This window comes from Scatophagus argus, chromosome 4 (genome assembly GCF_020382885.2).
Source record: "Scatophagus argus isolate fScaArg1 chromosome 4, fScaArg1.pri, whole genome shotgun sequence".
NCBI classification, from domain to species: domain Eukaryota; kingdom Metazoa; phylum Chordata; class Actinopteri; family Scatophagidae; genus Scatophagus; species Scatophagus argus.
In genome coordinates, this window is record NC_058496.1 from 24909561 (window position 1) to 24926787 (window position 17227).

Consider the following 17227-nt stretch of genomic DNA (forward strand, 5'->3'; position numbering starts at 1 on the left):
GTTTTGCAGCGTAGTAAACACGGCCTGTGTGCGTTTGGGGTCAATGCTGCATATCTATAAATGTGTTGTGAAAAGACCTTTGGCACACTTACGTTGCAAACTCCAATCTGACTGTGCTTAGTTTGGGTTTTACTGTACAATTGTTTGCCATGTAATATGATGATCTTGAGGATTTTAGCATCTGGAATCAACAAGTTGTGGTCATTGAGGATCTCCTTGCGGGTGTATTTTTCAACTATCCACCCAGGCACCATTAATCTGCTGCCTAAAATCAAATACTGCTCTGAACGCCACATCTTGGCCACTGTTCTTTAAATGCATTTTTTTTTACATTTATATGTAAAACAAACAAACAAACAAATACTATTGATATATATTGTTTATAGTGTTGTTAAACTCTCAAATAATAATAATTGAATTGGCCTCAAAAATTCAATCTCATACAATTTCTTTGGCAGCCTCAGCTGTACTTTGGGATTCATGCTAAAGTCATAAATTTAGTATTTACTGAGGCGGCTAGGTTAGATTTAATAAGCATCTTCAACATGAAAATGTGTGTTTTATCTACTTAAATGTAACATTTTATAGGCAAGCAAAGATAGTTTATAGGGAAAATAACATAAGTAAGTAAACAAGTCAAAGAAAATGAGTCTAACTATTGACCCTCAGAGGTCAGAAAACAGCAGCACTTCAAAATGTAAGAGGTTATATTTGAATGTGTTTAAGACCACTAATGAATTTAATCAACATAATCTATCAAGAAAAATTAGGACATTTTGAGTAGCTGCAGACATCCTGTGAGAGAAGCAGCAAACATAGAAATTTTTAAGTCAAAACAAGACTTGTAACCAAGATATTAAATGAAACTATGACTTTAAAATAAAATTGTGTCCACTACAAAATCAGTTACATTAACAGACGGTAGAAATAGTTTACAGCCAAAAAGTAAATGAGAAACATTTTTTGTGCTCAAAATCAGTGGGATTTTATTTGCCCTGGGCTAAGAGATACAACCACAAAGACACTGTGCAAAGAAAGCAAAGATTAAGTCACACTTATGGAGAGTCTGCAAGCACATATTACACAAAAAAAGATATATCTGCATGTACATAGTATATTGCCAAGAGTCCATGCTACAAACAACATATAAACCAATAAAATGGGAACACAAACACCTCAATTAAAATGTCAATCACGACATTGTTTAAAATACAGTTATATTCAATGTCATTTAATTTTGATTTTAAATCCCTAAAGCTGTGCTCTTTGTAAAATTTGTCTTTGTCTACTGCCTTTAATTGCCTGCGAAAAGTCAGCCAAGACTCGGTTCTTTACAGTTGGTTTAGGACCATATGGTGCAACATGCTATTGGACGCTTTTAAAAAGCTACATGTACTGCTACGACAGACGCTGGTTTTACTTAACAAGACAAGGCGTTTCCCCATTAATCTGCTGCCTAAAATGAAATACTGCTCTGAAGGCCATTTTCACAGTCAAAATAGCCTAAACACTCTTTTCTCAGTGAGTAATTAAAATTGTTAAAACAAAGTTCAAAGCTTCTGCTCTGATAACACTTCAGAACAAAGGTTAACTGAAACACAAGGACTTACTTAAATGATGTGATGCCTACATAATGCAAGATTACAGTTTTATTAATATGCAGTTTAAAAAAGCATTTAGCATTTATGGCCATTTCAAATTAATTTTCACGTCATCGAGCAACAACTGTTTCGTTTTGTTGCGCTGGCTGTAAGATATATAGACTTGAAAAATAGTTCACACTCTCAAAATCATATCGTCTCATAGCAGAGCTGCTAAATTTTGGCAGCACAGAGGATTGCTAACTAGTCTTTGTATTATCAATGAGGATAATAATATATTTTATTTGCAAAGGACTTTCAGGCCAGAAAATCACGTTTGCTGTTAGAGCAGATTAACAATACCGTTTCATTACTTAAATATACTAAATTACTTGAATTTTTGCTCTTTTATGTTGTATGTTTTATGTTTGAAAAACAACACAACAACAACAAAAATTCTTAAAATCCATCTTTCTCGAGAAATCCGTGACACTCTCGTGCCAGTGCTAGCTAACTATGACTGGACGATCATTGGTTGGGGGAGGGATTTAGTAAACAATCAATTTCTCTACATCCCAACATTTGGCACTGCACCAGATGAAACAATGAATTTAAACAAAAATAAAATACATAAAAAATTTGATTGATTGCCTTTTCTTTTTTTTAAATCGCCACTGGCTCCCAATGTGTCTTTTCTAAAAGTGCAAGCAAGTAAGTACAAATACAGCTAAAGCGCATATAGCATGACAAAATGTTCTTGGGTTTCTTTTTTTTGTCCTTTTTCATACAGAGTTGTTAAAGCACAGAGTTAAAAAATATACTACAAAACTGTCTTTAAAACAGGAATATAAGCAGATTGGTATTGCTGTAGCTTATCAATTCTTAATAATACATTTCCAAGCTGGTGAGGAAAAAAGGTGACAAAACACACGTCAGAGTGACGATGAAGTATATTTCAAAAAACGCAAACAAACAAACGAAACAAAAAACAAAATATGAACCCGAACAACATTAACTGAAGGTATTGTCCTTTTAAGTGTGACAAACAATATCCTCATGGCCTCAGTCATCATCGCTCTTGCTCTTGTCTGACTGATCCTGTGTACAGAAAGAGAGGTAAAGAGCAATAAGACAGAGGGAAATTTAAAGGCAGACAAGGGGGGAGAGGAGAGAAGAAGAGAACACCAAGTGATGAGGGTTTATTGTCTGTGGAGATCAACGACCAAAGGTGGTGTAGGTCATCACAAGCTGAATATATCAAGCCACTGAAATAAAAGATAAAGAGCTCCAGAGGAAAGGAGGTCAGAAGGTGAAGCCAGCAACCTTTCCTCACAGCCTCTCCTCCTGCCAAGACTGAGTTTCTGGCCAGAAGCTCATGGTGGGGATCTGTGAGGGACGATGAGGACTTTTAAAAACCCTTCGGAAATTCAGGAAGGAAGGTTCAGTTTGGTTAAGCAGTGAGTGGGCTGAGTGAAACATTTTTCTTTAAACTTGATGCACAAAGACTACGAGAGTAGGCTACCACCATTACTGATAGACAGCTGAGGAAATCACTCACTGCATTTGTATTCACAGAGTAATGTTGCTTTGAGCCACGCTCTGCTAAAGGTCTTATTTTGTCTGAGTTGTTTACATTAACCTCAAACAGCCTGCAGTTCAGTGTCACTGTTGGCATGCAGGGCACCACACTGACTTTTTCCACTTTTAACACCGACGCTCCCTGTGAAAAATCTTATAATGACCTGCGCAAAATTTAGGAGCACCATTTAAACTGACATGCAAATGGATCTTTATTCCATTATCCATTATTCCATCTTTAAATGTATTACTGACGAATACTTTGGTAACAAATGGACAATTTATAGAAAAAACACTGGAAAATAGATGGATGCACTAGAGGTGCCATTAGGAAATTTTAAAACGGGCATCGGCAGAACTCATATAGCAGACGATGGTTGGGTGGCCTCCATCAGTCAAGCTCTCCACTGGAATTACTAATTTTGAAGGAAAAAATAGCTCAAAATATCACTTCCACCTTGATTTTATTTATTACTTATTGTTAGGTGGATGTTCAGTTCCAGATGTATGCGTAAAGTATTTACTATCGTGAGGTTGATGTCCACTTTTTAAGTTATAAACTGTTTTTATTATATCGGCCTTGGTATCTCTGGACTTCTCTAACACCTGTCAAGGATAAGACCTGTGACAACCTAAAGCAAAATGAGTAAAGACAGAAAAGTCTTCTCAGGGCACACACTGAGAAACATGCACAAGACATTTGTGTGACTGTTCTCACTTCTTTTTACCAACCAATATCATTTCTGTATTTCTACAGATATGAAGTATCAGGTACTGATGAACCTGAATTTGTCAGACTTTTGCGTTATTGTCATGGATAAAATTGCAGCAATCTGTCCAACACTCTCCAACTCTGACCACAATACAGAAGCTAATTACTCCTGGTCGGTTCCATTGTTTTGTTTTTTTTTACAACATCAGAAAGCCTAGATGATGTTAAACTGCTGTTATTCAATATTCTTTAAAATTAGCAAATACAAGTTAGAGTCCTGTGTTTTCAATTTTGGTGATGGCATTGCTAACCTATGATTGGATTTGTTTTATCAATTTTCTAAATGCTTATATAGCGATACAGTATTTATACTAAATGGTAAATGGCACTGAACCTGTTAAATATCTACACTGCTTGATTAGTTTTACACAGTAAGTAATACACAGAAATAGACTGTAAATGGCACAAAATGAGAAACTGTAAATATGAACTAAGTATACTGAGCTTTCACTTTACTTTCCTTGTAGGTGACCTGGATCTGGCACATACTGGTCTTTAACTTGGCACCTGCAGCTGACACCAAACTATATTTATCTCACTGTCTCACAGGTTCACCTTTCACTCACACATAGACATACTTAAAATTAAGGCTGGGATTAAAAAGTCAAAAAGTCATTGTACAAGAGTACATTGTACAATGTGCAAATTGAGTAAGCATCAGCTGAAAGACCAATATACACTATGTTGTCTGTAACAGGAGCCTTATAGGTGTGTGTGTGTGTTTTGCATAAAAAAGGTACACACAATACACTGTGCAAAGAATCACTACGGAAATATCTGAATCAATATCAGAATCCTTGGTTAAGAATGGATCTAAAATTGTTCGCCAGATCTGGATCAAATGCAAATAAAAATGTAAAAGCTTTTATTAAAAAGCAAAGTTACTTTGATGTTTTGCGGTCTCTGGTGCTAGAACAGGTTTACATATGCTACTCCATTTAAATTACAGAAGCATTATCAGCAAAATGTATGTAAAAGTGTTTAAACTAAAAAACCATCAGTATTTATAGTAGCATATTGTTAGATTATTATGATTTGTGCATTAAATGGTTTAATGTTGTATATTGTAGGGATGAAGCTAATTTTAGCTACTTGTGGGGTAATTTAATCTATGACCATGCATCTAATTTTAAAAGAGCAAATGTAAATCAGACAGCCTATGATCCATAATGCCAGTTGTTGTGGCTCCTTGCTTTGCTGAGGACGTCAGGTCAGTAGGTGGTCCTTCAGTGTGGCCCAGGACACATCAACATACACACTGCTAAAAGAATGTGGTCATATGTGGACCACTTCCAAATGTGGTCTGAACAATCAGACCTCACATGGGTCCTACTTAACGCGTCTTGGGTGCATTCATACCTGGACTTAGAGCTGCTAATTGTGATCAGATCATCGAGGACGGATGTTAATAACCAGGCCTGAACAGGGCCTCTGACCACATTCAGATGTGGTCTGGGCCACATATGACCACATTCCCTTGAGATACAGTCAAGTGAAACAACCTACATTGTCATCCTGGTCTTCTTCGCTGTCGTCGTCGCTGACCACCGGCTTGGCCTTTCCTCGGCTTTGCCTCTTCTTGCCTTTGTCATGGCTGCGCCCCTCTTTACTCAGCTTGATCTTAACCCGCACCGACTTGGCTGAATTTAGCACAAGGAAAAAGTTGGAGCGATTTAAGGTTCCACCAGACAAGTCTTATATCGCTGGTTTTATCTTTAATTGCTGAGGCAGGAAACATTTGCTCTTCTAAGTCTCTACCTACATTTAGGCTCAGAGCACAGGATGGTTATATCTAGAATCACCTGATCACACTGACAAGCTACCACCAGTTTCACAGAAAAAAAAGTAATGTGATAAACAATTAATGATTAAGATTATTTCTTTGGATTGTTGATTGGGGAAAAACAAACAAACAAACAAAAAAACAACAACTAGTTGCTAACTTAACCTCGGGCTCTGAGAAATTATGTAAAAACTGGCCACCGGTCGAATGTGTTGTATTGTATTCAGCTGCTGTAGAGCAGCTGTAATGACTAGCTGACAGGAGCTGTTAGTACCGAGGGAGTGTTGGAACACATTTCATACTCACCTTCAAACTCAATCATGCAATGTCCTGATACCAATGAACCTGTTTGTGCAATGTTCCAAACAGGTGTGTTTTCAGCCTTTCACAACCTACCCAGTCTTGTTAGCCCTGACCTCTCTTGCTTAAGAAGCACTGCTGGCAAATTCAGAATAGGCATTTATTTTCAAAAATCAATGAAGTGCCTGAGGTAGACATGGTCTTTTAAGTGTTTTACATGGTCTTTTTCAAAGTCTTCAACTCAATCTTTCAGGAGCTGTTTCTGCTGTTTGTGAAAGGACCAGTTTAAAAGTCCAAAAACAAGCCATTAAGTGGACCTTAAAGGTCAACTTTTTAAAAGGAATTAATAAAAGTGAAATTCTATGCACAATTAAATTAACTTTTCCCTCAAGTTCAATTATAACAGTATTATTAATTATTGTCCTAATCGACAACTGCCGCGGCACACAGCATTTGGGAATCACTGCTGTAAACGGTGAACCTAAAGTTATACATAGCTGCACGGCATGATGAGAAGCTTGGGCCAAAAAAGAACCATTTTGAATGAAATGGCGTGTTTCAAAGGTGCAAACGCAGAAATTCATTGGCTATTTCAAGTCTGGCATTAAGATCTAAATTAACATCATGACTTGTGATCATAATTTAAATAGATTGTGATATTATTGTTTGGCCATATGGCAACTCCAACCCTAGTCTGAAGGCAACAATATGAGCGACACTCAGTGGGTTTAGTGTGGAACTGAAATTAGACGACAAGCGTGTGGGTGTCTGTGTATTTGTATACAAGTCCTAGAAATGGTGTGTCTTACCCTCCGCCTCTGACTCATCCTCGTCATCATCATCCTCTTCGCTGTCATCTTCACTGTCTTCGTCCTTGGCAATTTTCTGCCTTGCACTCTTAAACACAGACTGAAGGACAATAGAGTCCTCGTATATCTGCAGGGGGTGTGGGCAGAAAAAGAAAATTGGCATTAACAGTTCCTTGAACAGCATAAATGATGGACAAAAGGTGGACATTGAAGAAACATGGGAGAGGAGTAAACCAGGTAGGCAGGGGGCTACAAGTGGAGCACTAAGCAGTTAAATGATGCCTGTTTGATTACAGGAAGTACCAATTAATCACAGCAATGGCATATGGACTGTTTCCTATACAAGCAACAGAAAAATGTTCTGTCTAGGGAAACTTTTTTCAACATATAGGAATAGAACAGAGGGAGAGTATATCGGTGTCAAACCATGGGCAACGGAGCATAAAACTGGCAAGATAAGTCATTTGAGAGGGGGGCTTCATTATGTTTTCGATTAACTGCATGAATGCATCAGAGTCCAAGGTGATGTCTACAAATGTCATGTTTTCTCAAACTGTGGCTGTCCTGAATACCATTTGTAAGCCTTTGTAGCTTCAGTGAAAATTATTTGTAAATTTCGATGAGGCAGGAATGGGGACGCACAATTATTTCTGTACATTACAGTTAACAACAGATGGGTTTTGGGTGGGTGAATTATTTTTGGAGCAAAGCAGACATCATCCAAAAAATGATTTCAGAAGTGAAAAGTTTGTGTTTCCCCAGTTTTTAATTGGTGCTGCTTATATGTACCATGATATTTGCTGCAGTGACATTACTGCCACATGGTACAGTTTAGAAGTACTGAAAGCTGCCTCTCTCCTCATTAAAGTAAATCGTTAAAGAAAACATTCATACATCAGTAGAACACACACACAAAAAAAAACATCTGGAAAGCTCACACTTCTCTCCATAATTTAAAAGGCAGGACAGGAGGGGTGGAGAGAAATGTCTGTGTAGGTGGGTGAAATAATCCATTTAGGTGGGTGGCAGGTGCATGATTTATGTGCACATGTGGATCTGGATAAACTCGGAGCCAAGTATTGCAACACTACAAGCTATGATACTTTTCTCAAATTTGCAGTCATTATTTACTAATTTACTTGCCATTATTGTAATCATGAGGTGAGTGAAAGAGGAGCACTGACGGGGGAGACCTCAGCCCTGTGCTTGCTGGACTGCATTTGTGCACAAGTGGCAGAAGAACCTGCATTTGTATTGAAGCTCTGAAGCGTGTGTGCCAGTCCTGTCTCAAACTACCAATGCCAGGCCCAGAGCCACGGCTCAGAGGGCTTTTTTTTTTTTCCAAATGGCCATTAAACAATTATCAAACTGTTGATAATTTTCTGTCAACTGGCTTAAACAATAACTGATTCATTAACTGTTTCAGCATAAACACATGTAGTTCTCTATGACACGTGGTTAAACACAACAGGAGCAAACTCAAAAACAAGGTAAATCAGAGAATCTTCAGTTCCACAGTGAAGAATTTCTAACCTGGGATCCCTCCAGGTTGAAGGTCTGGGCGTTGTGACAAAGCAGCATCACATCCTTCTCCAAGTCTCCCACACTCCTGTATTTATGGTTTCTCACCCGATCCTGTTGACAGAAAAACATCACCATGGAGGAACAGCTTGATTCACACTCAACACTCTCACGTTCTTTGAGCCTTTAGCTAAGGTGATATTCAAGGCAATATCTTTAATTTCTTAAAACTCAAAAAATGATGTATATCTTTCTAAATGACACTTGTCATAAAGTTGATTATGGCTGCAACTCATGATTACTGTCATTATGTGTAAGTCTGTTGATAAGGTAAGGCAGTTTTTATATAGTGCGTGTTTCATTCATGCATGCCATACTGTCCACTATACACTATTGTCCATACTGTATTGTACCGTTTTGCACATATGCTGTATTTATTGTCTGTATTGCATTGTAGTGTTGAGTTGAGTTGTCTTTTTTTTTATATTCACTATCTGTACTTTATTTATGTAGCCCCATGTAGGATCCTCGATAAAACGATGTTTCATTGCTCCATGTACTACACACACCGCAGTGACAATTAAAAAACTCCTTGACACAGAGGTAGAATATTTTGTTATAAGTACTCAAGAGCAATAAGGTTTTCAACCTGGATTTAAAAGCTGCAGTGATTTGGTCAGGCAAGTAATGACTAAAAGCTGCTTCTCCCCTCTTCTGTCCTTGGCACAACTAGCAGACCACTCCCCACTGACCTCAGATGCATTGCAGGGTTATATAGTACAAACATGTCAGTGCTATATTTATGGCCAGCTCCATGTGAAACTTTAGAAATGAGTAATAACATTTTAATATTGATTCTGTTGCTTACTGGAAAACACTGTACACATTTGAGAATAAAGGTGATGTGGGCTGTGCAGTTGGTTTTGGTCAGAGCTCTTGTGGTTAAATTTTGAATAAGTTGCAGATGTCTGGTGGACTTTGTAGGAAGTTCTGTTAAAAGTCCATTGTAGGAATAATAATAATTTTGACTGAGACCAAGGCATGAACTGCTTGAGTCCAAAACCAGAAAATATTTAACTTAATTTTACTGACCAAGAATCAGTAAACATTCCCATTTCCCAACCAGGCGTTTTCGCTTAAAAAATTCCAATTAATCAATTATGAAAAAGAAATTTTCTGATTATCAAATGATGAAAAGATTGATTGTTCAGCTTTAAAGTTATAATCTCTGTAGCAGAACAGTTTCTGCCACGCCAACGTAACTGCACAGGACTCTAAAGATGCTGTTTATCTCTTAAATCTCAAAGGTGCAATATACAACACAATATGTAACAGGACTGGCTGGAATGCTCTTCATTCAGAGCACCATCCCATTCCTCATTCGCTGTAATTACTGGGTCACCTTAATAAACATACCTTGATCTTTTTGAAGTCCACAGGTTTTCGAATCAGCTCGTAATATTCTGGGAGCTCCTTCCTGGAGGGTAACTGGACGAAGACTTCACTTAGTTGTCTTCCTGACCTGGTTACACAGGATAATTTCATATCATTACAGAATTTACACTACATACTATTTACAAGCAGATCATCACTTAAACTACTTTTTTAACACAGAACGTTTCGATCTAATCCTTAGTGTGTCTGAAATTCTTTGAAATTAAAATATTAATATTCAAGGCTCATCTGTGTAAAAATATGTGTTGCCTTCATTGCTTTCAATCTAGAACAAAAGAAAAAACAAGTATATGCTAAGTGCATAATGGCTAATATAATCACAAATGAAAAATGTTTTTATCTATATAATCTCCCAGCACTGGGTTTAATGTCTTAGATGACCCTTCCACATGTGAACAGATAAAGCCAGGAACCGCAAGTTCAGTTACTGAATTTGTCCATTCCTCAGTCACACATTTACCACCAAGAAAATACAGCATAACAAGCAATTGGAGAAAATAAAGTACAAACAATATATAAAATGAATTTGAATGGCAGAAAACTGATGGCTAGTGGAGTGACAGTCTCTATGATATGACCACAAATAGGCATCAACATCATAAATTTTCAAATTCTACACACAGCAGCTTTAATTGGCAAGGCTTCTGAAAAAATGATTTATAGGTGAAGTTTTTCAAAAAAAAAAAAAAGGCACATTTCAAAAAAGGTGTGCAAAGTCCTCATTGATCATCTCTCGGCAGGACAAATTAAAGCATGAGGGACACATTTGAAGTAACATTTCAAAGTGCCAAGCCTGTGTATTAATTACTACTTGACCTCTTGGAGTGTTCTGTGTGATATATTTTTTTTTAATATGAATTATGCAGCACAATCAATAATAATAAAATAATAGTCGATTCTTCAGGTCAGGTCAGGTTATTTCAAATTTAGAGAGATAAACAACAAGCAACTGAGGAAATTGGATTGTAAGAGGATGTTGAAAAATTTACACTGAGCTTCAACAGGGTTGGTCCTACAAATATACAATACATATGAGTTGTTGTGTTCTGTTTATTTCCCCAGACACATATGTGCCAATGTGTAGACTATAGATATAGATAGATAGATAAATAAATAGATATACAGATAGATCGATATAGATATAGATATGAAGGTTACTTCAAGGTACAGAAAAAAGAGATTGCTTGTCATTCCAACATTCTTCTGGGACACTATGCAGTATACAGCTGCAAAAATAAGCCTGCATTAACAAGGGTGTGAGAAATCAATCTTCATATCCCTGAATCATTATCCTCTTCCACTGCAACACTGATCTGCTGATCTATCTGCCTCAAATTATTGTGTGATTACTGTACTATGAATTAAATCCTGCCAACCTACACTTGTCATGTTATGTTTTGAGACTTCATTAGCAAAAGCTCTACAGTAAATCTATTTACTTTCTTAACTGACAGTAAGCATAATCACACCAGTTCTGGTAACTACCAAAATGTAAGCACTTGTAATTCTGGGGGGAAAAAGGTGACATTAGGTCAACCCTAGCACCTACGCCCAGTGAGTTCTGAAGGTGCTATGTGTGCAATCTATGCTGTGAATGTGGATGATATGTTGAAAATGGGTTTTTACATCTTTAATGTGTCACAGCACAGTGTTATGTGTTGCACATATGCTTGACTTCACTTAGAGGTTTAGTTTCTTTTATGGGGGAGACAGCATTGCAGCTTAGCAGTCCTGAAGTCCTGGAGTGGTTCCTAAGTATGTCCCAGTCTAATAAAATGAGAGGAATGCCAGAGCTATGATGGAAATGCTCTGGGATGAACAATCATCAACTGGCAAAGGAAGGAACTGGACTTCTGGAAAGGCAGGTAGCAGTTTCCTGGAAAAGCTCTGGCGTAATAGTCAGCCAGTGCATATTTGAGTAATGGGAACACAGATGCACATGATCGTTCATGCGAGGGTTAACATTACAGAGACACGCACATAAAAAAAAAACTGTTGGATTGAAAGAAATACAAGGATGTTTATCACACTGTACTGTTCCCTAAGACATGACCTCATGCCAGGGAGGAATCGGTACTTTCCACTGAATATTCAAACCACACTCTCACAAATAGAAGTGCTGTTTTGCACTCAAAAGTATATTATTTTAGAAATGTAGCATAACAAGGAGAGAATGGGAGCCTCATGAGAGCAAAAATATATCTCTTAATCCACTATGGAACTACAAAGTATTTTTTAAGAGTTTACAGTACAAAAATGTTTAAACTGAACTTAAGTTTCTGAAGTCCTTTCATATACTGTCTGAGGTGCAAGGAACACAAGAGAGGCAGAAGCGATGCAATAGATCAATTTGTGCGAGCAGTAGTCTGGCTACCCGCATTAAAAACACATTTATCCGTGCTGGCGTCCCGCTCCTCTGCTCTTTTTACAGAGCTCATCTCTATAATAAGCTCATGAATGTATAATGTATAGCCTTTTCTTTCAGCCTAAGCAGGTCATTGCTTCTTCTACAGCAATGAACTTTAAAGGACCATCAATGCGTGTGATAATCTGTGGGGAGGGGCTTCTCTCCTCTATTCAACCTATGTGTGTTTGTCTCTCTTGGTCCAATTAAGCACAATTGGCCATAACAGGTAGCAATAGTGCCTTTTTAGACTAGAGTCTACACTCTCTCCTGCTGTGTATAAACAAATATGGCAGGTGATTTTTGTGTTATGCTCAAAAGCACCTCTGCCATTACTGTCGTGGTGGACTTGAAGTGAACACATTACCACAGACAGAGATAGCAGAGACGTTTAGTGGTCAGAGTTGGTGGTTGCCCTTTTATTGACATGAAGGTAGTCTGTGAATGTGGAAGTTATTCAGTCTCTAAATACTAGTCAGGAATTGGTCATGTGAAGAAATAATATAAATTATATGTAAACGTGCTGTTTGGAGGAGCTATTCAACCATGAACTACTTGTTAGCTTGTACTTTAAATTTCCAAACTACATGATTTTGTCAACCATAATAACCTGAAATGCATCATTTAGTAAAATGCATTTTACTGCAAAAGTGGGATTTTAACCAGCAGTAGAAGTACCAAGTAGAACACTCAATCTTTAGCTGTTCATGCTCACTGCATGTATAGACACAAACAAGAGGATGTATATGGAAATTTATAAAATAAAACTGACTTGATGGTGAAAAGGCTTGTGATTTTTATTAAACATTTTTATTTTAGTCTCCGTTTGTTGCTTGAACAGCTGATGACAGCAGAGAATAAGCTGCCAATTTTGTTGAAAAGTTTCAGTGTTGCAGATTATAAGTGTCTCTTTAAGAGCATTATACCTAGTCAGATTTTTTGCTGCGTTTTTTAGTGCTTGAAATGTTTCACACACATTGTACAGGTTTACAAACTGCAGACTGCTACTGCAGTAATGGCTGCCTGCCTACTTCTTCCTATGGCTCAGATCTGCCTATTTAGCCTCCCAGGACCTAAAATGGGCTTATATTTAATTTTACAGTTATAGTATATAGCTGCAGTTGCTTGTGTCAAGCATGAGCCGTTATTCTGTTGTTGCAGATAGCTACGCTGCTTTAAGACTGACTCATTCTGTGTTTTTGAAATGAGAATTCCCACTTAGCGTTTAGCAAATAACAATGATGTAGTTTCCAGCAACGATGCCCTCCTCCCTCAACCCACAACAGAGGTTTGCTGACAGTCTAAACATGGAGAGTGATGAAAGTGTTAGCTTGGAGGATTTGAGCTTGCAGGTGGAAAGTGAAGCTTACATTATAATATTAATAATGTAAGCTTGCTCAAGGGGGAATGTTGGGCTCTCTCTATTTACAATTTAATTAAAGAGTTTGGTCTAGACCTGCTCAAATTGGAAAGTGTCATGAGATAATTCTATGTAGCAACATCATGCTGCAGAAACCTATGTCATGTCACATGGGGAAAGCTTTTGGGAGGGTTTGAGAAAATATCAATTTGAAGCTTAATTATATGCAATTTGATCGAAATTTGATAGTTTAGATACCCTACTGACAAGCTACAGAATTAAATAATGATAATAATAATAATGCAATTAATACTGAAATGCATCTGTTCAGTCAGATGCCGAGTTATACTGACCACAGTGTGAAATAGTGCCAAGTGTGGATGAGATCCATGCAGCTCTACAGGTTATTCTAAAGCAGCTAACAGAAATAAGAACTTAAAGGTGTTCTAAAAACTTTATATTGGCACTGGAGGATGCTAATGCAACTAAGTCAACAAAAAATCGCGTTGGAAAGACAAATATGTCATTAATTACTGATTGGTGAGCGCGAAAGAAAATAAATAACCTTATTAAAACTATGTCAGACTCAATAATTCAGTGAAATGTGTAAACAAATCTTCCTACCCATCTCTGTAGTTGATGACTGTGTCAACGATGGTGTTCATTTGCTTGGTAAGCTTGGGGGGGTTTGGGGAGAGTTTCTCAGCTGGTGGACGACCACGTCTCTTCTTGGCCTTGGAGCCCCCTTCATCTCTGCTTGATGAGTCCTTGTCCTGACGCCTCTTACGTTTGCGCTTTTTCAGTCTGATCTCCTCCTCCATCTCTTCCAGGTTTCCATCCTCAATGGCCTGGAGTCAAAAATAGTCAGAGCAAAGACGGGGTTAATTCTCAATCACACGACTTGCCCACATATGTTGTGAAACTGTAAAATCACTGTGACTAATGTCCAAAATTCACAAACCATCTCTGTCATCAGGTATTAAATAACATAGGTAACACAATAACAAATGACTTGACAGGAGCAAGTACTTTCATTAACTGCAGTAGTTTTAGCTTTTTTTTTTAATTCCAGACTCTCTGAACTTCAGCTCGCACTTCAAACAAACTGTCATCGTGGTCTCAAAGTTTCTTTTTTGTTCTATTCTTATATCCTTGAAACACCTGAGCCACAGTCATTAAAAGGATCTGTCAGGCCTGCCATGTCTCTCCAGGGGAGTGCGTCACAGCATATTTGGTGTGATTGACTGGGTTCCACTGGCCTCAGGCTTAAGTAAACCTCGGCATTAAATCCTGTCATGGTTAAGACCTGATATGCATACAATGGATAATGTTACTCCTGTTTAAGGAAATTACAAAGCTTTTTAACAAAAATGAAACCACATATTTGTGACTAGAATGATGTCTTCAGTAGGAACAAATGGACCTAGGGCTCAGAGCCACGGACAGGGTAGGAAGGTTAAAAAGTATAGGGAGAAACACTGATTATGGTATTTCAATGGGAATGAAAGGAAGATAGCTGTAGATGAATAATCAACATTCTCTCATCTCCATTACTAATGCCTAAGGTGCCCAAGGCACCTAACCCCCTAACAGCTCCCTGGGCATCTGACAGTGGCAGCCCACTGCTCCTGTGTGTGTTCACTGCATGTAATTTGCTGGGTGTTGCATGTGTGTCCAACCAAGGATGGGTTAAATGCAGAGGGAAATTTCAGTGTATGTAAAAAAAATAAAACAAACAAAAAAAAAACTGCCAATAAAGCTGATTATTGTTCTTATTCTTCTTCTCTCACAACATGCATTTGAAACTCCAAAATCAAAACAAGGTCAGGGCAGTTTGATGCAAGCATATGCATGTCCGATGCTTTCGGTAATTAAATAATAAAGAAAGAAATCGATTCACTGAATACATGATAGGTTGCTAACCAATTTGGAAGTTTAGCCACAGTCACAGTTCTCACCATATTTGCTCTTGTACTTGTGAGAAAATTGTCATGGACACATATATACTCAGACTTTACCCGCAGCCACTGCTTTTCGGTCAGTGCATCACTGTAGTCCACATCCCGACGACAGCGTGACCCTCGGCCGAACATCTTCTCCTCCTCCTCTTCATATGTGAGTCGCTCTACCTCAGCGTCATCTTTGATGATCCAAGAAGGCAACTCATCCTCCTCCATTAGACGAGGCTTGCGCTTTGGATTCCTGGCGTGCTCCCGGCGTCGATCCATATCCATGCGCTACAGTGAAAAAAGTAGCAAACATCAGGTCAAATAACAGATCGTAACAAGATTCTTTGTTGCTTACTTTGCGACGCTGGAATCCAGGGGTTAACTGAAGTCCCCAAACAGACACCTATGGCATAGGTATTAATTTACAAATCAACATTTGTTTCTCCTGTTGATATCATTAGGCATCGGATCGGGCATAATCAGGCCACACTGTAATTTAATCATAATTCCCACAGTTCTGTGTTTCCATTCTTTCTCTTACTTTGTGGTAGTTTCTTTGTTAGATACAGTATGTGTTAATACTGAGCCAAGCTGACTAACCACAACTCTCCGTAGCTGCTATTATTAGCTGACCACTCATTATATATTAATGAGTGGTCAGCTTCTTTGATTTGAGGAAATTAGTATTTATTTTAATTTTACTCTGCAATTTAATAACAATAATCGTTATTTATATTCAGCAATTTTCTTTAAATGGCTACAGGTGCTTATAGAGTACAGATATCTAGAATTTAAAAAGATATACTAAATATCAAGCAATTTGCATGAAACAAATGAAAATTGTGTGCATTTCTTACCATGTACAGTTCAAATTCATCTTCATTGCGGGCTATCATCTGGTTAAGGGTTTCATCATCGGGTACTTCATCTTCTTCCTGGAGTTACATTTGGAAAAAACATCAAAAAATGAAGACATTCAAGTCTCAGTTTTAACTGTATGAACAAAACAGAAGCCGCACATGCTCAGTTCAGTCAAGTGTGTCTGTGTGTCAGTGTGCCAGTTAACACAGATTTTATCAAGTGCCAATAACATACCTGAGACTGCATCACAAAGCCATGCAATATAATTTTACAATATCTCAGGAGCTGTCTCTAGGCCGTAATTCAGTCGGTCAAAACCAGCATTCATAATTTAACTCAGTGTATAAAAAAAGCCTGATCAAGCCAAATTACTCAGGCCTTACCTCATTCTGCTCCTCATGCTCTAAAATGGCCTGGAGGAAGGCACGGCGCTCATGGCTTGAGGACTTCTGGTCAAACATGCCTGCCTGGATGACCTTCTGATCCACATTGAGTTTGTATTTGGCAGCTGCCAGGATTTTCTCCTCCACGCTGTTGACGGTGCAGAGACGAAGCACACGTACCTCATTCTGCTGACCGATGCGGTGAGCCCGGTCCTGAGCCTGAAGGTCCTGGAATCAGCATACAAACATACAAAAGATTTGAGATTATTTCAGCCACCTGAATATAAAACACATATTGAGAGCCAATGCCAGGATTGTTTTATTGTGCCTTATTTTTTTTAACATACCAAGAATGCACCAACACTTTTTCTGTCAGAAATAAAATCAAAGTGAAACTAAAATTTCTGTAAACGTGCAGTCACATTACACACCTACGTAAGATGAAAAGTCTGTAGTTTGTGTTGCTGATCCT

General features: G+C 38.0%; 1 protein-coding gene across 2 annotated transcripts in view; it reads right to left on the reverse strand.

The window, feature by feature from the left end:
• Window positions 1-959: 959 nt before the first annotated feature.
• The window catches only part of smarca2 (SWI/SNF related, matrix associated, actin dependent regulator of chromatin, subfamily a, member 2), a 46994-nt gene continuing 30726 nt past the window's right edge, over window positions 960-17227 (reverse strand). The window contains exons 26-35 of one of the 2 annotated variants that reach the window (XM_046385977.1): window positions 16756-16983; window positions 16369-16446; window positions 15581-15799; window positions 14187-14410; window positions 9760-9865; window positions 8356-8457; window positions 6823-6949; window positions 5437-5570; window positions 2904-2966; window positions 960-2678 (exon numbers count right to left, since the gene is read on the reverse strand). In XM_046385977.1, coding sequence (XP_046241933.1) covers window positions 2910-2966; window positions 5437-5570; window positions 6823-6949; window positions 8356-8457; window positions 9760-9865; window positions 14187-14410; window positions 15581-15799; window positions 16369-16446; window positions 16756-16983 — 1275 coding nt within the window. In that variant the 3' untranslated portion in view covers window positions 960-2678; window positions 2904-2909. The remainder of the gene's footprint in view (window positions 2679-2903; window positions 2967-5436; window positions 5571-6822; window positions 6950-8355; window positions 8458-9759; window positions 9866-14186; window positions 14411-15580; window positions 15800-16368; window positions 16447-16755; window positions 16984-17227) is intronic. The other variant, XM_046385980.1, reaches the window with a different exon arrangement.